At 40.1% G+C, this 24,854-nt stretch overlaps 1 protein-coding gene across 1 annotated transcript in view; it reads right to left on the bottom strand.

Moving 5' to 3' along the window:
• The window catches only part of PIK3C2G (phosphatidylinositol-4-phosphate 3-kinase catalytic subunit type 2 gamma), a 284,737-nt gene that overhangs the window by 28,953 nt on the left and 230,930 nt on the right, over positions 1-24,854 (bottom strand). The window contains exons 28-31 of the mRNA XM_074585602.1: positions 18,210-18,402; positions 17,516-17,637; positions 12,792-12,900; positions 4,249-4,324 (exon numbers count right to left, since the gene is read on the bottom strand). Of these exons, the coding sequence (XP_074441703.1) occupies positions 4,249-4,324; positions 12,792-12,900; positions 17,516-17,637; positions 18,210-18,402 (500 nt within the window). The remainder of the gene's footprint in view (positions 1-4,248; positions 4,325-12,791; positions 12,901-17,515; positions 17,638-18,209; positions 18,403-24,854) is intronic.

Here is a 24,854-nt window from a genome sequence, read left to right as displayed (position 1 = left end):
ATTGATTCTTTGCTCACTGGTGTGAATGCAAAAGCTGCCAAACATCAAACGAGGACCCTGGAGTTTGGCTGCCTGCAGACACAACGGTGCTCGTAGCGTTTTTCGATACGACTTGTGCCTGTGTGTCCCAGCACTCTGCAGTGGAAGGCAGCCACCAACCCCTACTGCAGAAAAACTCACACGCTGTGCCAGTTCATAATCTCTTTTATCAAGGAACATAAACACTGGAAAACTGTGGGTCCCTTCTTCTTTTTGAATGACAAAATTAAGGCAATTAGTGTTCAAATTTCCACCGAAGGTGGAATGATCTTCAGAGTAGTCAAGTATGCAGTTCTTTTCTTTATCTAGATGGTCTTTTCTAGCACGTTGGAGAACTACCAGCTCTATATTCTATCATTTGTGCAATGTTTTCATTAGCAGCATTTTAAAATAAGCTCCGCGTTACACTTTGCACAATGCATGAGAAATATAAATGGCGAGGAAGATGCTACACAGAAGACTGACAAAATCAATAGGGGAATTAAAATTTAACAATACATTGCATTTCACACGTGGACTGCAAAGCAGTGTGAAAACACTAATTAGCTAAGTGTCACGGCACTACTGTTAGGGAGTTAAGTGTTATTCTGGATTCTGCACCCTCAGATTTTTTTTTAGACCTTTCTTCTTGGTGACAGCCTGTTTTGAGATCTGGCACCAGCGAGTCCTGAAACCTGGTTGGTTTTCCAGGGCCAGGGTTGAACCCCCCAAGCCAACCAGCTGCCCGCTTTAGCTACAGCTTGGGTTTACGAGCCTCCAATGTGCTCAACTTCAGATAGTCAGCTGTAAATACATTAATTGACTACCCCACTAATTTCACCCACAAGGCAGCAAGAGGTGCTTATGGCCAGCAAAACAGCCTAAATGCATCTAAACTAGGAATGCAACTTGCGGCAAAAGCTTTACATCGAGAATGAGCAACTGCAGCAGATCAAACCGCCACGTAACATGAGCAAAACAGCCGACTCTCCTGAGGGACTATTCATGAGGACTGCAGTTCTTCATGGAGAGCCGTTTTGGAAAACTTGGATCTTCCTTTAGAAGGACACAGAACCGGTTCCGCTACTGCACTAAATGGAGAGCAGCCCTTGAAATGAGTGGAGCGCTAATCAAACACGCCAGAATTGGACCTGGGTTGTGCACCGTTATAACCAATAGCAAAGACTTCATGATTTCATAACTTCAGCAAAACAGTCTGAGTTATTAGTATTTTCAGGAGATGTAAACTCAAGAGAAGAAAAATAAACGAGACTGATATAAAAATGATTTTGATAGATTATCTTTCTTGCTCTTTTTAAAGGATCTTTATAAAAGGCTGTCTGTGAAACCATTCCTGATAGCTGCTCTCACTCCGTTGTAGTGAGCTCAGTATAATGAAATGCTGACAATATTCAGTATAATTCAGAATTCACCCTACTGGGAGTACTGAATCAGTATTCACGTCAAAGTAAATTTAGCACTGATTTTTAATCTCTTCATTGCTAGGAGCACAGTACACATTCATAAATTTTAATTTTTATTTTACTTTAGTAACTGTAATTACCTACAACATTTGTGCATTAAAGCAATGTAAGAGAAAGATGCTGTCTTGATCAAAATTCATAACCTGCTTCTATTGGGCATTCATTTTATTTTATATTGATCCTAACTAAGAGACAGATGATTTGCTTGCGTAAAGGCTGGGAGAGAAATCACCAGATTCATGGAAAGCTACAGCCCATACTAAACCTGAGTTATTCTTCAACACAGGCAAAAATTAAGGCCCTTATAAGCTCATAAAGCAATGAAAGCTGTGGGGAAGGATGTATTCTTTTCACGGGCCCAGTGAACTTAATTCCTGCCCCAGACTGACGATGGTGTTACTACAGGGCTTACTTTCAAATCGAGAGTGTTTCAGGGCACCCCCAGCAAACAAGAGCATCCAGGGCCACTGTGCTCTTCCCAGCAAATCCTTGTTTGCTACCTGTCAGCTTGGCATGATCATCCACCTCCTGCCTGAGCTGGACTTGTGTCTTCTCCTTCTCGCAGGATGGATGACAACAGGGTACAGAATGCCATGCAGCAAAGATCCCCGGGAGCTAGCGAGGGTATGGCAGCAGCCTAACTCCAACAACGAGGGGGGAAGCACAGATTATGAAAATAATTTCTCAGGGGGGTAATTAGCACGTGCATGGCTGGCCTTCCTCTGGTAGGCTAGCTCATTTACAGCTAAGCTCACCGACTCCCACGGTTCACGGCAATCGATTGTTGACCAGGTGCTTTCCCTTCCTCGCTGACCAGAAGTGGTGCCATACCCAGAGCAACTCAGCCCTTCAGAGAACTCAGAGGATGTCTTGTTCTCTGTTTTTACAGAGTCTAAACTCATTGGCTCCTGATTTGGACCTTGTGTGCTACTAGTACTCTATTGATGAATGATAGCGATGAATTTTCTAGGCCAAAGGGCTGTGTTGTTTGTTGTGTTGGGTTTGTGGGTTTTTTATTTTTTTATTTTCTCCTGTGTTAAACAAAGGTTTTGCCCTGAGTCTAGAACTGAAGTGTTCAAGCTTTAAAAGGCAGAGTGAGCAGGAAAAAAAATAATCCTTCTGTAACCATACTGCTTGAGGCCAGAGACACATTAATCTCCCCCAACCAGGTTGTGACCTTCACCTCCACTAACTGGATAGTGAACCAGCAGATTTGGTTACTTGTCACATAGCTCTCATCAAACACCCTCTCTAAATCTATTCTTCAGTTTCTTTATTCTCTTCTCTGATTTTGATGTCATTGACAACAAAAATAAAGGTCTTTCTTACCCTTCAGACTATATTGGCTCGGGACACCACTGAAGGAATTATGAGGCTGTAATTTATTTCTCAACTTTATTACAGGCTCTGTTCATGCTTTTGCATAAGACTTTTACACCCAGATTTTCTGTAATAATTAGGCACCTAAATGTTAGTGAAATGTCAATATCTTTCTAAAGACCTGGGACTTTAACTCCCTTATGCCTCACGTCTGCTGCATCTTTGGCTACTCTACAGAGAGAGGCACCCCATGGACCAGACTACATGTTACATTTAAACTCTGGTTTGGATTTTCTGTGACAAGATTGAGCCCTGTATATTCCTAACACCTAGGACATCTTTGCATTATCTCCTCGTTCCTTTGTAAAAGTTAGATCAACCATTAGTAATTTCCAATAGTCATAATGGATTTAATATGATAATGGCATGCCCTAATCAAATAAACTCTACACAGGGGGAATCTTCCAGAGGCTGAGAAGCCAGAATGGGATTGATTTTGTTCTGATGGATTAAAAAAATGGTCGCAGCAAAAGAGATAATGAAGCCCCTGTCTGCAGAGAGATTAAATTAACTTAATGGACACGCAAACTAAAAATGCAGAGATACTTGCACTCCCTTCCGACACGTGGATAACTGGTGATCTTGGAAAATATCACTTGGAGCACATAACAACTAGCTGAATTGTTGTGGTGTGGAGTGCAGCTGCAGGCTTCTTCATGAGATTTTGTGTAAAAACTGACTACGGAAGATTATTTTCAGTGCAGAACTAGTGCAGTCGAAGACAATAAACATTCACAGTTTACATTTTATGGTTTATACTTTGGCTCCTAATGCTGTAATGCCAGAGATTAGATTAAATTAAGTGCTGGACAGAAGAGGGAAATGGGTTAAGTATTTAGATAGGATAAGGGAACAATGCAGAATCTCATTTAGTAAGAAGTGAATTACCAGTATCATTAATAATGTATGCCTAGGCATTAACATAATGTTCTGTTATTTACCTGCTCCATTCATTGTGAAAATTACTTTAGAAGTCATCCCTAATTTTCTTCGCTTGTTCAAGCACACATTGTGCTTTGTCATGACTCAGATCCTTTCCTCCATATTCTTCCCTGAAGATGCTGTTGTGTAAAACAAGAAACCTGCCACAGTTTGCGTAAATAAACTTTTACTTTGCATATAGGTATATTTATTCAAGAAGAAATGAAGCAAGGCTGAGGAGAATATGCCAAAGTGAAAGACAGCTACAGGTCACGTTAGAAACACATTTTCAGAGACCCTGAGAAATCAGGAATTATTTGTTGGTATCTTTATATCTTTGGAAAAAAAGCCACCTAAGCGCTTTAAACTCACCTTTGCATCATTTTATTTAATATTATTAAAGAAGTCCTTCTCAGAAAACAAATAAGATTGGTAATCCACATACCTAACGTCACAGATGATGAATCTTCTGCCAAGGTATTTTTGGACCAATTCAGGAAGAAGCTGAGTACAAGTTCATTCTGAAAGAAAATAAAAATACCTTAGGGAATATCATATGTTGTGCTCTGTTCCTTGAATTATTCCCCTCTGAGCAGATTGCTGGTAGGTTTCTAATGTATATATTAGAGTTAGCAATAAAGGGGAGCCTTTCCCCTCTGATCATGGGCAAGGACTGCAGGGAATGATTTCTACTCAGGCACTAGAAGACAGCGGTGCCCATTACCGCTGGCTCAGGGATGCTGCATGGCGTGCCTACCTGGCCCCTTTCTGTCAACACACTTCCAAACAGCAACGTGCCACGTGGGCCATAGATCTGCATTCTTGTTTGATCTCCAGTGTCTCGAGATACGTATTAGCAGCTGCAACTACTTTCGCAGAGCAGCCCATCTGCGAAACAAATGCAGGAGAACATCTTTGCTGTGTATTGTGTAGTCAGCATGAAATTTGCCCTTGGCACAGGACCGACCCCAAGCATCTGACCTAATGTGTCCCTCCCTGAGGCTTAGATATTGTGCATACGTCCCTCATATGGCAGCTTAATGGACACTCACACTGAAAAAGCTCCATACAGAGTTAACTCCTACCACGAACCAACAGGGAGTGAAAGGGACGATCATATTTCGCCATCCTGTTTAAAAGAGTAATCCACCTTATGTACTGCACTATAACTTTTATTTTTATGTACTGACCTGTACTGCTCTAGTGAACATATATAACAGGTAGTTACATTCAGCTGTAGAGAATTAAAGCAATAAACCAAATCCCCAGATTTGCATACTGTGCAAGGCAATAAAAATGTGAATTCCGAAATGGACTCTTATGATTCTGAATCAAAGGTGGCCAGTAATTGCATTTTATTAGCTTTTTCATAAACCCGTGTTTCAGAATGGCCATTCTTTAAGATGGTTAGAATTGCTACATTCATACTGATGTTACTTGGACTGACACTGTAATGAATGGGTAGAACAAGAGACACTTCAGATTCCAGCATTAAAATGTCACCATTGTTTTTTTCCAGGCCATTATTTTTTCCAGAAAATAATGTGTCCCTTATCGTCAAGATGTACTTCATGTAGCATTTGTCTTGTTTCAATTTGACAAGATATGGCATGATTTGTTCAAGGAAGAAAGAAAAGGAAGAGTTTAGCGACAAACGCAGCTAGTGAGGAGTTAATATGTGGTTACAGCAGACAGAGGAACAAGAAGTGTATGTTCAGCATAGAGATAAGATTTAGCAATCTGGATTTATTTTAGCAGTTGCCTTTTACTCTTCATTCTACTGTTTGGAGTTTTCCTCCCACACTGATATTTTGAAGAAAAATCAGGAAAAAAAAAAAGAAAAACCCACAGAATTGTTTTCCTTGAATTGAATGACAAATCCTTAAGCTGTTAGCAGTGGACTGCCAATATACCTGCCTGTTCTGAGCGTGACTAATTATCCTCTCATCTCGTGAAGTTAGCTTACAAAGGAAAGCCCATACACCTGCTTCAGTTTCCAGTAGCTTTCAACAGCCGAGATATTCCCTGTGGGACCTCCATTTGCTCCTTCAGCACAAGTCCCAAGTGTAGGAAGTCTCAAGGGTGGAAAGAGTATATTTTTGGCAGCTCAGCCTTTATTTGACAGCATGAAAATAAGCAGAGAAACTTAAGTAGCCCTTCGAGTTCAAAGATCTTGAGAGAAGTGGGCAGGAGGTGGAAGGAAGGATACACCAACTGACTTGAAAGAGAAATAAAAAAATTCCACACTGAGCAGCCTGGTGTTCTGCTTCCTCTCCGCTTACTCTTTCAGCAATAAATGGAAATACATGAGCAGAGAGGTTTGTAAACAGGAGGTGCAAAGATTATTTTAGGTGATAGTTCCAAATTCTCATTTCTAAAGGAGACAGCTCTCTGGAAAAAAAATGACATTTGGTTTAAGTACAGAAGTGGAATTCATGCAGATCTTACATCAGGCATGGACACGACAGGCATGTCCACTGCTGGTGCCGCAGCACTGATTTCAAAGCTTTCCCTGCCTGTGTGTCCATTGTACTCAACAGGTATTGAAGCATGTGGGGAAGCTGCAAGGCTAACGTTGGCAAATGGAACGGAAAACCATAACTGGACAGGTCATGTTGCACGGGCAGACAGAGCAGTCTACCCAGGGCAAAGTGCTTCAAAACCAGTGGGGGAGATCTCCTACATGTTTGTGGCAACAAGCATTTTGCACTGTTCTTCATAAGACAGCAATTTCTCCCTGAACTGTGTTAATCTGCCTGCTGCAGGAGCCCACTGTTTAGATTTCCACCGGCAAAGTGTGTAAATACCTTCTTAAATTCACCCTTTTTCAGCAGACAACCAAAGCACACGCTGAACTTTCAGGTGACTCCTAAATCAATTGGACCCCAGTCAATTGGGACTGAAGCGTACGCTTAAAGTTAAGCATGCATCTAACTACGCTGCTAAATAGAAACAGGCACATCAGAGTTTTGAACTTATGTATGATCAAAAGCACGCTGTATTTAGGTGGATTGAATCCACTTCTAAACATGCAACTGTTGTTAAGAAGATGTGACCATAGGTGGGAATCTGAGAGACCTTCCGACAGTCTTGGCAGATAGGCAGGCACTGGGCACGACCACGAGCACTCACCTGCTCTTTTTTTCCCCCCCTGGAATTCTTACCTTTAAATCAGCAAATGGAAATTCTTTAAAATACCACCCACTTAGGGCTTTTTAGGAAAGCCTCCTATCATCTATCTAACCATTCTTACCTAATAAGACAACAAACTCTAATAGGTAATGTTGGTATTTTTCCAGGTCACTCACTAATATTACCCTATTGGGGAGCAGCCAGGTGTGTATGGGTGCATCAATGTTGGTCTGGCTAGAACTCACGCATGACCTTTTTTCAGCCATTAAACTCAAAAGGGACAAATTCCACCTTCACTTACACTGGGATACAACTGAAATAAGCAATTTCAGTGGCATCGGGGGAGCTGGCACAGCCCTGCACCACTGTAGCACGGCAGAATTTGTCTACTGCTCTCCGTCAGAGACTAACTAGACAAGCACTCTGCTGTTAGTGAAACACAGCCAGATTTCAAGCCAGATTTAATTTTGTTAGAAAGAAAAACAGCCTCTCATCTGCTTTCGGCTTTCTTTTCAGCTGTGTTAGAGTGGATTTGGGGTCAGAGAACACCCATGCACCTGTTATACTTTAACAGGATGGAGAATCAGCAGGAAAGAAAGAAACCAGAAAAAGCTGACCTTGCTGCAGCTATTATAACTTCAGGAAAGGACAGCAGAAAAGAGAGGACTTTGAACCCTCCCCATTTTGGCTCTGCTGGGTGCCTCGCAGCAGGAGTATGGGAGTGGTGGGAGTTTAAGGGACCCACATACCTCAGGTGCACTTTGTACACTGCATTATGTACCTCCATACGGGCACTATGGGAGCTATTTTCTCATCTCTGCAAATCCCAAGTAATGCCAGTGAATAAAATACAAATGAAATATGGGAAGCTCTTATCAAACTTGATTACTTTTACAGTGTAAAACATTAGTCACTCTAGAACAACGCTGTGGTCCTGGTTCTCACTGTACGCTTGAAAATGAGTGAATGCAATTTACAATAATTTCCATTTACATCCTCTTTAAAGCCCTTTTACACAGCCTATAAGTCACCACAAAGCTGGTTATAGAACCTATCCACAGCTGATACACTGTCACTGTTTGCTTACCTGCTTGCACTAGGTTTATCTTTGGCCCCAAAGTCCTCAGTCAATTTGGATACTTAGAAATTTTTTAGAGAGTCAAAACACAATACACTTAATTTCTTTTTACTGATTAGCCTACTGTGTACCTGCAATTACTATTATGTTTGCCAATCCCTCCCGCCATGATAAACACACCCCCTCAAAAATTCAAGCCCACTGAACTTGTAGACAACACCAGTCTATGTGAAAAATGTGGGACAAATAACAGATGTTTATTTAAGGCTATATAGTTTTGCAAGATCAGTATGTACATCTAGTGTCTGAGCTGTTTTATCAATAACAATATCCACAAATTGAATGCCACTTCTTTTAAATGATGAGAGATGGGAAGATTATCCATAGAATGTTACTACCTGGCTGGTGGTACCAAATGCACATGGCTCCTATATAAAACATCGCTTTAGATTTTTCACTTGTAATGCCCAAGCCAGGTGCAAGTTGTCTTTTCAAGATAAGCGTGAAGACATTCAGCTTTGTGAATGCTGCTCTTTGACACCGGGGCCAAGAGCAGACTAAATTAATGGAGCCTCACCTTGCTTTTGTGTCCCCAAGGAGTGTACAGCCCTCCTACAATACAGCAGTAACATGACAAGCCACTAGGGCAGCCCTAATTTACACAATATGTTATGATATTTGGGCTGCGATTTCTATTCAGCCCATCACTCATTTGGAGTTAAAAGTGAAATTCAGAAAAATGTAAAAGCGGTCAGCAGCAGCTGCCTTTTGCCACAAATTTGATTTATACTTCAATAATGTATATTTTTGTCCTCCTCCAGGTTACCAAGCTTCAGTTTATTGTTTCTTGATGCTTCATCTCTTATTGGCAGCACCACTTGGTTGCTTTGCCATTTAATGAAGCAAAACTCCAGGAGTGTAAACCTCGTTGAGTACGTTGCCTTGCTGATCTAGAAGACCCAGGCATTTCAACACATGCAGCTGATGAGCCAGTCAGCAACGCTGCAACTGGCACAAAACTAAATATTCTTACACACTGTAAGATCACATATATTGCCACTGGTTTAGGAGGAGCAGAATGAAACTAAAAAAGGTGCTGGTTTTGATCCTGTCCTAAATGACTGAATATGACAAGGAAGCTGCATCAACTTTTGCATTTTAGTGATTGATATAATGAATATAGCTTGTTGTTCACGTATATAGTCCGGTGACGTATTTATTTATACTGTGTTAACCTATGAAAGGCACTCCTGTTCTAGGCAACTCTTCAATGAACATCTAAGAGGAAGTCAATGAATGAGGCTTATGCTCAAAGTACACTTAAAAAAACTGCTTGGAATAGGGACGGGCATGAGCATGTTTAAGCATTTAAACTGGCCCAACAGCAAATATCTCCATTTATTTGATCTGATACTAAAATTCAGAGATAGAGACAGGTGGCTTGAAGTTTTTATTATTTAAAGAACGGTTTAAAGAAACATTTAATTCTATTTGAGCTACAGTGCAAATGAGAAGGCAGCTAATTTCCACCTCTCCTCCTTCATTCAAACCATTTAGCAGAAAAGGTCAGTGACATTCTGACCTTCTCTTAATTATAACACAATTTTCATAACCAGAACTTAGTCTGGACTAAAAAGCATGCACTTAAGGCATGACTGAGGAAGGAATTCAGATATAATCCAATTATTCCTTTATTTCTAGGATTTTTAATTACTTAATTGGTAGAACCAAGCGTGGAGTCAGTCCGGTGTGGACTGGACTAAACTTTTCAGAGCTGAAAAGGGTGTCTAGTCTATCAGGGTAATGTATTTACAGTGATAGCAAGGGTACTCTATGATGAAATAAAAGGTCTTCTCTCCATCTCAGACAACACTCCTGCACATCGTGCAGCTACAATACAATTATGATACCGCATAGGTACAATTCAGCAGAAAGAAATGACAGTGTCAACAAAAGTGTAGGGAACCCTGTTCTTCAGGCATCTGCTCTTACAAGATCTCTTCACAAATTTCTGAATTATTTATTTCTACATAGTTTTACTAATTCATAGGAATGACAGTTTGGTAACGCTTGAGAACAGACAACTCGGTAAATGGTTTTGGTCAGGCTCCCTAGCAATTTGAGAAAAAGGACAAATTTGACTGCAAAGTTGTCAAAGACACGAACTCTCTTGTCTCTCTTGTCAAAGAGAGACAAAATAATTGTATTTATTTTTATCAAGAAAGCCTCCTAGCTTGGCATTCTGCTCAGAGTAAAACCAGGAAGACACCATGACACTTTTTTAGAGAGTCATACCAAAGGGAAAAGTAAAAAAGAAGCCTTCAGCTAGGAATACAAAGGAAATTACCCACTGACTGGTCTCCTTGTTCTAAGTGGGTCAGAACACGTCAGTGTTTTCTAAATTTCTCACATCTCCCAGCAGGAGAAGCATATTGAAGTAAAAATAATGATTCAATGTTTATAGAGTATCAATAACTTTAAAGGTTATCATCCAGAATTGCAGGTTAGCTGCATGGCAGTAAGCAAGATGATTTCCCGCATGCAACAGCACTTTACAGATGGAAACAATCTGCTCGTTACTCCGTTTATTATCGTGCCCTCTGAGTCCAGCACACCAACAGCTGTGCAACCCTCTTAGGCACAAAACTGTTTCCTTCTCCTCATGGAGACATTCAAGGCCAGGCTTGATGAGGCTCTGAGCAACATGATCTAGTTGAAAAAGTCCCTGCTTACTGCAGGGGGTTTGGACTAGATGACCTTTAAAGGTCCCAACCCAACACGTTCTATGATTCTATGGTTCAGCACTATAGGCTGTACCAGACTGGAACAATTTTAAGCAACCGCGTAGTCCAGCATGTCTGAACAGCCCTACTGGGCTGGTTCAGAGCCACACCAACCTATGTCCCTAAGCAGGCCTGTCCACAGCTCCCTCTGAATACCCTATTTGTGGTTGTGTCCCAGCAGCAACGTGCTGGAAGAACTTACCCAGCTCCATGGGCGTGTGCTGCAGGACCTTAAAGAGAGTAGGAAGGGCACCAGGAAGCCCACTGCAAAGCAGCATGCTCTGGCTGGTTACTGGCCCATTCACAGACCATGGAGCAGGAGGGAGATGAGAGTTCCTGCGTATGACCGGGAAATGTTTTTATCATTATCCCAGGGCTTTAAGCAGTCTAATTTTTCAACTGTAGATTAGGCTTCAACACAGCAGTGCTTGGCCCAAATTGAAAATCCATGTACCTTACAGCAGCCCAGAGCAGAGCAGAAGATACAGAGCTCTTCATTTCTAGGTCACTGGCTTATATCAGTTTTTCCTCAGCCGTGACCAAAAGGCGCTAATGTAAAATAAACTCACAACCCTAACATGAGTGACAGAAACTGCACAAAAATTAACCCCAACTCGTGCAGTTTATTTGGCAAGGTCAATCAAGGGAGCCAAGCACCCAAGTCAGCTGTCTATACCAAATTAAGCGTAACTTTGAGACACATATTATCTATCCTCTTTGGAAATCTTCTCGATTTCAACTCACAGCACAGCATTTGTATTCATATTAATAAGAAAAATCCTGTTTGTTTTACAAACGGACAATTTCCTCTTTAATCTCCGTTACACAGTCACAGCTGGGAAAGTTATATAGTTAGGCAGCAAAACATTCCTCTCCTCTTGCAAGACGTTTGAAATTTTAGAGAAAAACCATCCTGTCACACCCTTTTTTGGCATCCTAACTGCCTACTCTATTAAACCAAACCAGCCCCAGTTTGCGCTATGGTCCTGAGGCTACGCGACATGACAGGACATCACCTGGCAGAGGCCCAAGCTCTGCTAGGGACCGTGCCAACAATGAGACAGCAGGGTCAACACACGAGCTCGCGCCTTGGCTCCCTTGAATTTACTAGCCGCTACGTAAGCCTCGGATCAAATGTAAAACACTGTTTTTTTCCCGCCTGTCTGACAGCTTTCCTGACAATGGCTGGTCGCTGGAAGATGCCCCGTTATCTCAGACCCTGGTGTTGCTATCAGTGATTGACCATTCAACTTCCAAAGCCATGCAGCATAATGATTTGACATCTTCCCATGGTGCACGGGGCCTCTCAATTGCTCTTGGCCCCGGCTTTTAGGATGCTGAGGTGCATACAGCTTTGTCCTGGGCCAGACAATGAAGAGACAGCTTTTGTTACCATTTCAGCTTTCCATTTTGAAACGGGTGGAGAACATCAAATCTCAGAAAACAATAATGAATAAAAAAAATGAGAAAACACCAGTTTTAATGGACACAATGTACCATTCTGATAATACTGAAACATTCTGGTTTTGGTCTTACGTTTGCAAAACAATTTCTTCTACATGTTAACTCAATTTTGAAATTAAGAGTATTTTTGGGCTGAAAGAATGGAACTTTTCATTTAAAAACTGTCAAAATCAGGCTTTTCAATATTTCAAAACTTAATCCTTTTTTAGGCATTACATTCCTCAGAACCTACTCCTTGCTGTCAAAAATTCAGTGAATCACTACTTTTGCATGGCAGCAAAGAAAGAGAAGTTTTTTTGAAAAATGCCCAGCCAGGTCTAATAAACTATTTTTCAGCCTCTGTTCTTATTTTTGTCTTAAGTTCTGATGAATGCTACAACGGTTTCATCTGCAAACGGCCATGTTAGAAGACATGTCATTTATGTAATTATTTTTTTTGTTCCAAATGAGGCCATGGAAAGCTTCCTGAATCTTTTGGTACAATGCTACTAAAAGTCATATGCAAATCAAGTAAATACTGCAAGTACTCACATTAGCCACTTTCCTGCATCCACTTAATAGCTGCTTCAGATAGAGATTCAAATCCTTCACTCTTTTATGTTCAAGATCTGTAAAAGGTAAATCCCACGAGTGGGGAAACCTGCAAAAGAAGAATATTCATAATATAACTCTTGTACTGTATTTACTGAAAATATTTCCATCTCTACTCAACAGAAGAAAGTTAACACTTTCTAAGAGGTCTTGCAGGTAGGGGAAGGGATGGGTACAGTGTCCAGAGGATTGTTTACCCTCTGACTCTGGTTATTCTAATAACTTGCTGATACTTTATTTCATACTGTACCCTTTTTTTCTGTCTAAATAATTAATTTTGAAAAAATAATTAAAAAACCTCTAAAAGGCACTTACTTGAATTTTATGGTATCTAAATACCTGTAAAAATTGGCCCTTTGTGCACAGCACAACAGATCTCTGACCTCAGCCCAGGGCTCATGCTACACAAGCCCTTACCACAGAGTATTGGATCCCAAAGCCTTACAGCAACAATGTGACATTTTATGAATATACCATTGCTTGCATTTTTACCTCAGCTATTTAGAGTGTAGATAAGTTTTTCAGAGTAGGTCCCTGATCCCATATGTAATTTCAGGCGCTAGTATAATAAAAATAATATATGAAAACAAATGATCATCACAATAACAAAATCAAGCCCAACAAAAGCAATAACAACAGTAATGTTCTTGCTGAATTTTTATTAAGATTAATTTCACTTCAGTTTAGTAAATAAACCATATATGCATAGAACGGCCTCGTGTCAATTTTCAAATGCTTTGGTGATTGAAAATGTCAAAACCCCACTTTTTTTTTACTTGAATCACCTTTGCATTTTAGAGACAACACACATTAGATCAGTCCAAAGGTTAGATTTTTAACAATACACATAATCAATTTATATCAACTTTGCCCTGACAAAGACTGTTTCTCTCTCAGGTTGAAGGAGCATTAGCAAAGTTATCAGTGCTAAATTGCATGTAATGGATGTTGTGATACGGATTGATAATATTGGGACTCATAACTAATATTATGCTTTATGTCCTCCAATGCATGTGATATGGAAAGGTAGAAGTTTTGATCTGGTTGTATTTCATGTTATACCACTGCTGTAAAAGTTAACCGTGTCTTGTTTACAAACCTCTGTTTTTCTGGTACCACCTTTTTTATCCACTAGCTCTCAAGAGATACCTGAAGGCTTCAGACAAATGAATAAGGAGCCACCTAGCAGTGCACTACACTGAAAAGAGACGCTTGGCCCGCCTTTTGAAAGGCAGCTGGTCAGATCCTACTTTGGACAGGTTTTACCCAATTCCACAGCTCAGTGATAAGATGTCATCAGCTTTTCAAAGGCCAGCCAAATAGCAGCACGTGAAGCGCTGGATTCCCATCCCTAGAGAGGAACACCGGCCAGCGTTGGAAATCACCCAGCTGTAAAAATGGCAAATAGCAGCCTCACCTAGCGAAAATAAAATGACTGAAGATGGTTAAGCCACAGTTTTTGTTACCAAGAGATTCAATTTAATTAGGTTTTATGAACTGCAATTAGACCTGTTGGGTTGGGCTTTTTTAAGCTTGTTTTGTAACAGAAGGCCTTTTACGAAGATAATGCTGATTAATAAGATATTGTTAATTCTTTTTAGGAGAGGAAAAATCTCTACCCATCTTGTTTAACACTTCTGAGGAAGAACTCAGCACTGGTACAACTTAGCCTGCTATTAAAACAGCAAGGGGGCAGGACGATAGCAGCATATTATATGTATGTGCGACCTTATGATTATTTCTGCCTATAGCACTGAAAGATCAGGGCTCAGTTAGGCAATGTACAAATGAATAGTAAAAGGCGATTCTTGCCTCATGAAACTGCAGTGGACATAATGGGGAGGGGGAAGTGATATTACCCAGGATCGTGACATATACGAGCTGCACAGATAAAAATAGAGCTCAGGTCATTTGGCACACATAGACAGCCTATGAAAGTTCCTCTGTGGGTTCCTCTATGGCACAGAAAGGACTTCTTTCAAGAGATGGTAGGGAGGATCTGTTTGTAAGCAGCTTAAAATTAATTAGACCATATAACATAAAGAGAGGACTCTGGCTGTAAAATGTAAGCCCTCAGAAGATGCATCCTAAGCACAGTGCAAAACAGAGGACAGCGAAACTGCTGACTGATGGCACCAATAACTCTGCTGCGGTGAAGGACAATATGAACCTTGTGGTAGTACTGAACACTTCTTGAAAATGCCTTCATGCTTTTGCTGAATTGCGCCCATGGCTGAAACTGACTTTGCCCTTGTGAACACAGCTGTGTTAGAAATGGGTAACTTCCCGAGACGATTTTGAGCTTTGCACCTACCTTAAGTAGATCAGAAAAATATAAACTTCTGCCACGTGCAGACAACCTGCATATTCCATTTCCTACTTATTAGCTTGAAGAACATTCTGTGTACAAATTACGCCGCCAAAATGCTTTGTTGGGTGAAAAGATTTTTGGCCTTTTAAAAAACAGTAATTAACCACAATTAATACTCTGCCTGCAATCAAATAAGAGGGAAGGTGCTAGAGTGCAAGGGCTTGCTTGGGGCAGCTACGCTTTGACTTTTAAATATGGGCTGAATGTTTAAATGTCAATAGCAAGATTTCAGATGCCGAGAACTCTGAGCTTTTGCCATTAGTTCCTTGTGATGTAGCCAGTATTTAGTACTTGTATAAAGTAGACTCATATTGCATTATTTCCTCCTAATGAGACATGAATATATACAATTTCAGGAATCAATACAAAGCGGTAACCAAGTCCTTTCTGTTAGCAGTTCCAATTATTTTAGTAATATTAGACATTTTACTTTTAAATCATACACTTTCAAACTGATTTTGTGGTTACATTATGGAACAAGGCTTTTTACTTCCTTTGAAGCAGCTGGCATCGGCCAGAGTTGAGCTTTGTAACACACACAGACTAACGGTCTGATATGGTATGGCAGTTTCAGTGATAACTTCCTATAAAGAAATAATTAGGTTTTGTATGATTAGAATAAAATCTGGAATACATGAAAAGCCTCAAAATGAAAAAGTTCTGTTAGAAAACAACCCAAAACTTCAGCATTAAAGAACAAACATATAAAGAAACATCATAAAATTAATTACTTTAATGCAGTCACTGCAGGGATTGAATTATGACAATAAAGCTCTGGAGGTCTTAGTCACAGCCTCAGTATACACTGATTAACCCTCTGTGAGTTCTGGAACTCTCTTTTGCCATGAAAATGTTGTGAGGGATTTTATTAAAGGTAGATTTATCTGAAAAATGGCTAGTACTATTTTTTAAATTCACTGGAGAGTTTCTGAGGTCTATGCGTTTCTAAAGAGAAATATATTTTCCTTCAAAGAGCTGTCCTCACCATAGGAAAAAAAATCATAAATAGGTACTTGTTAAATATTTCATTTTACAACCTAATAGTTAGCGTGCATATATCTCCAAATCAAAACTACAATTCACGCACTTTCAGTATTTAGTGAAATTCCAATTCTCTCCAACTGCTGCTAAGCAGTTCATGTCAGCTAGTCATAGTGAGTCAAACTGGAGTCAAGTAAAATCCCCTCAGGTAGGAGAATTTCTAGAATTTAATAACCTAATGCCATTTAACTGAATGCCTTTCACAAGCTTGGGGGAGTATCAAATTTGGATCTGAAATTCATGGACTTTCATTTTGAAGTCAAACCCACGTTGTTTGTGGCTATGTACTTCAGGACAAACATCAAAGACCTTTCTACCTTTCAAGCATACCACTTGAAGCTCAGCTTGGTTTAAGTAAACTGATGGTCTTTTGGGGCAGCTTTACGCTTTATTGTAGGTTGAGCTTGAAGAGGGTCTTGTATCAGGTGAGTCAGCATGACTATTTAGGAGAGGACTACTTTGTCCTCAGCGGTGTGTGCAGTATAATGTATATGATACTTGTAGAATACATAACTCCACTTGTATTACCAAAGCCATGGACAATCATTACATGAGGCAAAGCTGTTTCACACAAGACAGAAATAAACCATGGGACTCACTGTCCCTGGAAACCGTGAAGAAATAAGATAATACTAAAAAAAATATTCAAAAACATAATATTCAGAATTACTGCAACTAATGATAGTCCATTTTTCAAGAGATACTAAACTGAATGATGTCAGGCACAAAGTATTGAGTTTTAGGGGCAGGACAGTACAGAAGATCATTTCATATTTCTCAGCTGGGGAGTATGCGCATCTTTTTGTAAAAAGGTTGATCTCGCCTGCCAGTGTCAGAGATTGGCTTGTTTCTGTTCTGACCCAGTGTGAACAATCCTATATTGCTTTAATATATGGATTTTGCTATGAGTTTTGATCAGCATCACGCAGAGAATAAAAACTGTAAAAGGCCCTATCGTGCCTTTAATGAAGTCAGTATCACTTACCCTTTGATTTCAGGAATAGCTGTGTCAGGCCCAAGCTGTTCCCCCCTTCTCCCATTAAAAAAAGAACAATAAAACATATAAAAGCCAGATTGCCACAATGCTCTATGATTCAGACTCCTCTGGGGCTGAATAGAAGGCTTGATAGGATATGTTGCATTGCCTTTGTGTTTCTAAAAATATGTCTGCCATACATTTTCTCACATTTTTATCTGTGCACAGAGAGAACCATTTAACAGCAGAATAACAATCGCTAATATGCTGCCTTACTCTGGGAGGGCATGTGATGGAAGTTGCTTCTGGAGATGTCTGTGAAGTTTTGAGAACTGGTCGAATGATTTTTCCACAAAAGTGACCACGTTGCAGGTTTGCACCACCTGGACTAGATATAGCTGTATTGGGGAAAGGGCAAAGGCAGAAAAGTGAAATGATCAGAGAGTCACATTACAAAAAAAAAAAAAATGCACAAGAGAAAATATAGGGTGATTTTTACAAAGAAAAACCTTTCTTTAATGTAGTGCCAAGTGCCAGAGAATTCATTTTGTAATTTATAGTCTTTGCTGCACAGAAAGAGAAACTTGCCTGGGTTGCATACAACTCAAACACTGAAAGATCACTACAGTGTGTGAAAAACTAATAATGCACCATTAAGGCATCATATAACAGCCTCCGATTTCTATTAGGCTTCCTAATTTTATGCCATGCTTTCCTTCTGGATGCTTTAATTAGCTCTTGATTTATTTTTCACTATAGGGCATGAACTGTTCTCCTTAATGGCTCCCTGCTAATGGCTGTCTGCCTGGTGTTCTTTCTCTCTGGTAGCTCATTGCTTATGGCACTGCTGTTCATCCTGTGATCCTTTTAATGTGGCACAAGCACTTCTTCTATAAAGGAGGAGGGAGACTCACAGAAGAGTCCTTAAAGATCAAGGTAAAGGAGGGCAAGCAAAGAACATAATACATACGGAGTCAGACTTTTTGTTGAAGCCCAAAATGGTGGCTCTTGCGATTGACTTCTCTGCATCCAGCATCATCCATTCTTGGGGGACAGTCTCTGGAGCTGGAGGCTTTGCAGAGCCTGTCATTGACATCTGTACGAGCGTGTGGATCAAGTTATTGAGTTTAACAGGGAAGCACTCCAAACTTTCCTTTATCTTCCTGAAGAGCAAACAAACAGAAGAGGCGCTATTTAAGCATCTGTTTTGTTTACATTTCTTGATCCTTGCCTTCATGGATGCAGGAACCAAAAAACCCCAAATCCTAAAACCAACCTCACATGAACACGTACCCCCAGACACACCAGTCACTGCCGTTTGCAGCAGTACAGCATATCCAGCCCCTCAGCTCCACTGCTTAAAGGAGTGCTCTTGCCATAGCCTGTCTCATGGCTTGCACTGGGGTAGTTTCACGAGCTGGATATCATCAGCTTGCTTTCGGACAATAGAGATGGACAGAACATTTCCATGTCTGTTTTGAGGAATTACAGGGTAGAACAACATGTTTTCAACAGCTAGGGGAGAGTGCCCTAGCACTTTCTTTTTGGTTATACTAACCTCACATGGGCTTACATGTGTTTGCACGAGGATCTTGCATCCAATTTGCAATTCAGCTGCGCATGATGTGTTGCTAAATCCTCTACCCAATTCTTAAAAGCTCTATCCCTGTGGAGCTGCTTAAGATGAAAAAAGAGACAGACAGATTTTCTCCCCCTATCTCTCTCTATCTCATCCTTGTGCAAGGGGAGGCAGAACACTTCTGATTTCCTAGAATTTTAAGATCATTCATCAGAAAAGACACAATAGATAAAAAATAACTAGATACACATGTAGATATGTACTGAAAATGTGTTTTAACATCAAAGTGAACTCAACTTGAGAAATAACACTGCAAGATAATCACTGGTCTTTGAAGAGTAAGATGCTGTACTCATTAGAAAATACTAACCCTCTTGAATTCAATTGCTGATTAAGAGCTATTTAACTTATGATGCTAATTTTTTTTTTCTATTTCCCTGCTTACTTCTACAGCTCTATTCTAGATAGGTTCTGATGTTATAGGACAACTACGCATTAGTTTCAGTCCATATGGCAGCAATCCTTTACTAAATTGTCAGGGTTTTTTTTTTTTCCTTTTTTTTTTTTCCTTCTAGTTTTGGACTACATCTAACTAGCTTACAAGGGCTGACAATACCCTTAACCACCTTCACCATTCCCTGTTTAAAGCTGAGCAAATGCCTCACCTGTCATTTAAAATTAAATGCTTATTCATGGGTTTCTGTGGATTGGATTGCATAGTGCAATCAATTGAAATCAACTCCATTCATCATATTAGCCTAATTTTCATGATCTCAGATGTTCTGGATAAAGTCTGTAGCTTCATAGTTGCAGCCATACCAAAAAGAACATTCTACCTGCACATAGCTCCCCAGCTCACCCCCCAAAATTGAAATTTCATTCAAAACACTGTGTGAATTTATCATACACCAATTAGGCATACTAAGGTATCTCTGAATTGATTCAGTCAATTATCTTAATTATTAATTACATTCTCCAGAAACAGATACATACAGACTATTTAATAAATGACACAAATTAACATTCAAATGGAAAACAAGAAAACAAATCTGATTTCAAAATATTAGTAGAAAATCAATTCAGTGCTGATTAATTAAGTTGCATCTGTGGTGAACTTTTTCTTTTTAACTTGCATGTATTTAATTTAATGTATAGTTTAAACACTTCCCAAATCACTGAGACGTGATTTAGGTTATAGAACCTGTTAACTGGGCCATATTATAGAAAAGCAGTTAGGGAATTTGCAATATTACTATGAGGCATATTAACTTTGCAGCTAAACCCAGTGCATTTTAATTCACATAAAGCAGGCTTCTGCTTACAAACTAGTATTAATTCAGACATCATCACTAAGCAGAACAGCTGATACCAGAATTCCACTATTTAAACAATTCAGTATTTTAATGGCTTGTTGTTCTTTCCATGGGTCCATTAAGCTTCTAAAATGCTTTTAACACTCAGATTGCTAATCATATACTTTAAACCTAAACAGAGGCTTTTATTGTCATTGTTGCAGGTTTTCTCTGTGAGTTATTTTAAATGATTACATTTAAAATAAAATAAAAGCAGAAGTATAAGTTGTTTTAGCCCTCTCTCAATAGCCTGTTTTCTCTGTATGCAGTCCCCTGTGTAGAATAGAAAACATTAAGCAAACCTTATGTCATGTTATCAACAAAGAATTGAAAAGGCCTCTTTGCTATTCTGACGACATCTCAGAACGTGTCTTCACAGCAAGGTAGAACAGCTCTGGTTACGGTTCTCTGCACTTTCTTTCAAGGGCAAACTGGCTTAAGGAAACCCTCTTTCCCGCAGCCTCCCAAAAGCTGGTTGCTAACTATGTATGGAGCAGTGAGGTACAACAAACCCTTACCTTTTTTAATTTTGCAGTTTATTTTTGGCATGGATTAGTTCACTGACCCAGTTTATCACATTGTGGCATCTGATTCCCCTTTCTGTTAGCATTTTTAAAGTTCATCCTAAGGATCAGTGGTGGAACTTTCTCCTTGAACTCTCCAAAATCCCCATACACCTTCTTTTCTCTACAGCCACATTAAGTCTAGCCATAGGTGAGGAAGCTGATAAGGTCAAGGGTATTTGTTGCTGAGATCCTCTTGCTCCCTAGGCCATTACCATCTTTGCCTGTGCCTAAAGCTGACTACTTAGAGATGGCAAAAAGTTTCTTAGTTATTTCAGAGCTCTGGCCCAAGCTGCCTAGAGAATTAGTGTCTAATGGTCTATAGAGGGAAAAACTGAAGTGACCTATACGAAGGGCATCAAAAGCACAGGTTAATCCAAAGAAAACAGGGAACTGTCATTAACTAGAGTCAAATTAATTATGAATCACGATACTGATAACACACAGTTTTCAGGCAGAAAAATTATTTTTTTCCACATGACAATATCCGTTTACCATACAGATTGGTGTCTGACCTACTTCTCAGAGAAGTGAGTTAAATATCCAGGACTATTGAAAAATTAATAATGACTTTCCGCTTTCCACCCGCTGAACTGACTTTGAACTTCAGATTTGGCGCGCAGTCTTTGTACAGAACTGTCAAGTCACAGTATCAGGTCAAACATGCCCAGACTGGTTGACTGCTTGTGTAAACAGAGATGGATGAAAAGATTGGCTAACAATTTCAGGAGTGACTAGTGATAGTTGGTGCCTTGATTTTTAGGAAGTAGACATTTCTTATGGGACAGGTATTCTGAGGGCTGGTGCTTAGATCTTTTTGGACACACCAGCCTTTCTCTGTAGCCTTTTAAGAGGACATACATTCATTATCACTGATTAGCTATCCAGGTCTCAGTCTTGTTATACATAATAATAATTATTCACCCCAAACTTCAGAATAAATTTTTTTATCATTCTTGATGGGATCCTGCTTCTCATTTCCATCTAGGTCTAAAATAAGTTAGAGTTTAATAAGCAAAATTTATTTTCATGGAATTCTCAGATGTTAATGAACATGGTGTTTCATTTATATCCAGCATTTCCATCCATGAATTTACCAGGCTCCATTTTAAAACAAGTTGGCTAGTATGCCCCCAACAGCTCTTAATAGACTTTTCCAGAACAATACTGCTTTCAGGGACAGACCTTTTCTAATTTTCAGCTACATTTATTAATGGACAGTTGATATTCTTTCTGTGTACAGCAGTGATAATGCTTCAGTTTAGTATCTTATTTACCATTGTGATAGTATACAGGCAATAATCATATTCTTTTTACCTCTTAATTTGCTAGGCTTCAAAAATCCAGGTTTACTTCAGACTAATTCTGATCCCATGGTCTGAGCACATCACATGCTCTCCTGAAGCGCACCTCCCAGTCTGGTTTCTCTAATAGTCCTCCTATGTGCCTCTCCTGGGACAGAGGACATTCCTCTCCCCTGAGCTGGTGGCATGTGGGGTTTATCACAGAATCACAGAATCTTCATGGTTGGGAAGGACCCTTAAGATCATCAAGTCCAACCAAACAACCTACAATCTCTGCCACTAGAGCATGCCCTGAAGCGCCACATCTAGACGTTTCTTAAATACCTCTAGGGATGGTGACTCAACCACCTCCCTGGGCAGGCTGTTCCAGTGCCTGACCACTCTCTCAGTACAGTAATTCCTCCTGATATCTAACCTAAACCTCCCCTGCCGCAACTTCAGACCATTTCCTCTGGTCCTGTCATTATTCACCTGGGAGAAGAGACCAACACCCACCTCTCTACATCCTCCTTTCAGGTAGTTGTAGAGGGCAATGAGGTCTCCCCTCAGCCTCCTCTTCTCCAAGCTAAACATGCCCAGCTCCCTCAGCCTCTCCTCATATGACCTGGTCTCCAGACCCCTCACCAGTCTGGTGGCTCTCCTCTGGACACACTCCAGCACTTCAACCACAGTATGAATGCCTCAAACAACATAAATTCAAGGAGGAAGTCTGTTCCTTTGAGGGACATCTACTACGACCTTCACAAACTGCTTGAATACCACAGAGAGGAGTTCAGTACCATAGTTTTGCCTATGCCCTTCCAAAAGTCACCAGCTTTCACTGGTGTTTCAGTTGTTTGTGAGATTTCTAGCCGGAATATCTGCAGCCACCTGACAAACAGGGATCAGCTGATCAGTTTGAGATTAGCATCATATTATGAAAGGAGTTACTGTGAATTGTCCAGTTTTGCAGCTGCTGGCATTTGTCGTTCAGAGTGGATATGCTTGACCTGGGCAGTGACAGGTACCTAAAAACCGATTTTGTTAATATATAAATAAAGATGGCAGCTGACCCTAGCAGCACCCCGCTCAATCAGGCTGCTGAAGATATGCAATAGTGCTTCGCTGGTAGTCATCAGATCCACACTGCATCTCTTATTCATGGGCTTCTATGAGTGGGTAGGACTGCATACCGCAATCAATTGAAATCAATTCCATTCATTGCATTAGGCTAACTCTAATCCCTTAAAAATAATTTAAAATATACATCCCTTTACAGGCACATTAAAAATGTCAGGCAGCATGCGACACCACACTGACATCTGAAGACAGTATTCTGAAGAGGAAATTTATATCCAGAGGTAAGGCGGGTTTCCAGTTTCTGGTAAAACTGTGTTGTCCGGGGAAGGGGAAAGGAGGGAGGGGAAAGGATCAAATTGAGTTTCAAGGATCAAACTGAGTTCAGGGCAGATGCTGGGGAGACAGCAATGTTTCACTTGGCACTAGGTGCACAGAACTGACAAGCAAACACAGAAACTCTTGTTTAACTCTCAACTGGTGCATTGTTTATCCACGATCCGAGGCTGCGACCTTCCAGAAGGCTGTAAGCTGTGAGGCTTAACACTGCTGCTCATCAGCTCAGAGCAGTGAACTGACCCAATGTGAGAAGAACACAGCACACAAACGACACCACAGATTGTTGAACATGTCTTAAATCAAGATTGAGAGCAAAGGAATTTGGCAAAACACAGAACGCCTTACGATCCTGAAAGGGGTCAGCACGTTACAGTCCAGACTCTGGTGGCATTATTCTGTTGGCTAAAAAGGTGACGGCAAAGAACAAATTAACACTGTTTTGCCAGGAATATTTGTGACATCGTTCATCATTCCATGTTGTTTTTAAAGAACAGTAGAGGCAATGTCAGTATTATCGCTCAAACCAAACTCAGACAATGGCTAAAAGCAACCTATTTCTACAGAAATACAGAGAAATACTGTTCTCCCATTTCCACTAGCAGAAGATTGGGGTTTTCAGCAGACACATTATATGATCGAATCTGAAAGATTACAATAACTACCTTGTACTTAGAACAAGAAATAACTTTCTGCTGGCAGCGCTTAACATTCCAATGACCACACTCCTTGTCTAGAAAAGAACTTCTTAAAAACAATAAAGTGCTTTTGGAAGTAATTAGGGAGAAAAAGGAGCTACAAATTGCGAAACGTCTGAGAGCTACTGGAAGTTGTGCTAATAATCAAAACTTTCACTTTCCTTGGCTTTCTAAGGACAGCTTGAATAATAGATACAAGAATAAGCTACAGAGTGACCAGGAGAAGTCCATAAGTGGATTTTTTTCCCACTCGGCCATTTTGTGTAACAAGGAGGTAGGGAAGAAATTTTCTGAAGCACAGGAATAAAGATGATGTAGGTAACGCAAAGCTCACAAAAACCTCAATATATTAACATTCCTGGGGGCAGGTCGGAAAATGCTTATACAGAGGGGTAGGTTCTGCATGAAACCAGGTATCAGGCCATCCCAAAGTCTTTATTTTGAAAAGTGCCTGAACACATTTTTCAAAGTTAAAATACCACTAGACATGAACCCTGATGCTCAGCTCATGTTTAAACATGTAGAAATATTACTTAATACAAGTGTTGAATTAACACAAATTATGTTCAAACATTAATAGAAATTAGAATAAAGAAAAAAAAAAGCTCCAAGAGAAATGAGATCCATGGAAATTCATGAGCTAATGACAAGAGACTTTCTTCCTGCAAATGAGCATATATAATACAAATGTACCCTAAGAGTATTAAAGAACAAAATATGCACCCTA

The sequence above is a fragment of the Larus michahellis genome, chromosome 1 (genome assembly GCF_964199755.1).
Source record: "Larus michahellis chromosome 1, bLarMic1.1, whole genome shotgun sequence".
Lineage (NCBI taxonomy): Eukaryota > Metazoa > Chordata > Aves > Charadriiformes > Laridae > Larus > Larus michahellis.
Note: the sequence above shows the minus strand (reverse complement) of the source record. Positions and strands in the feature narration are given on the sequence as shown.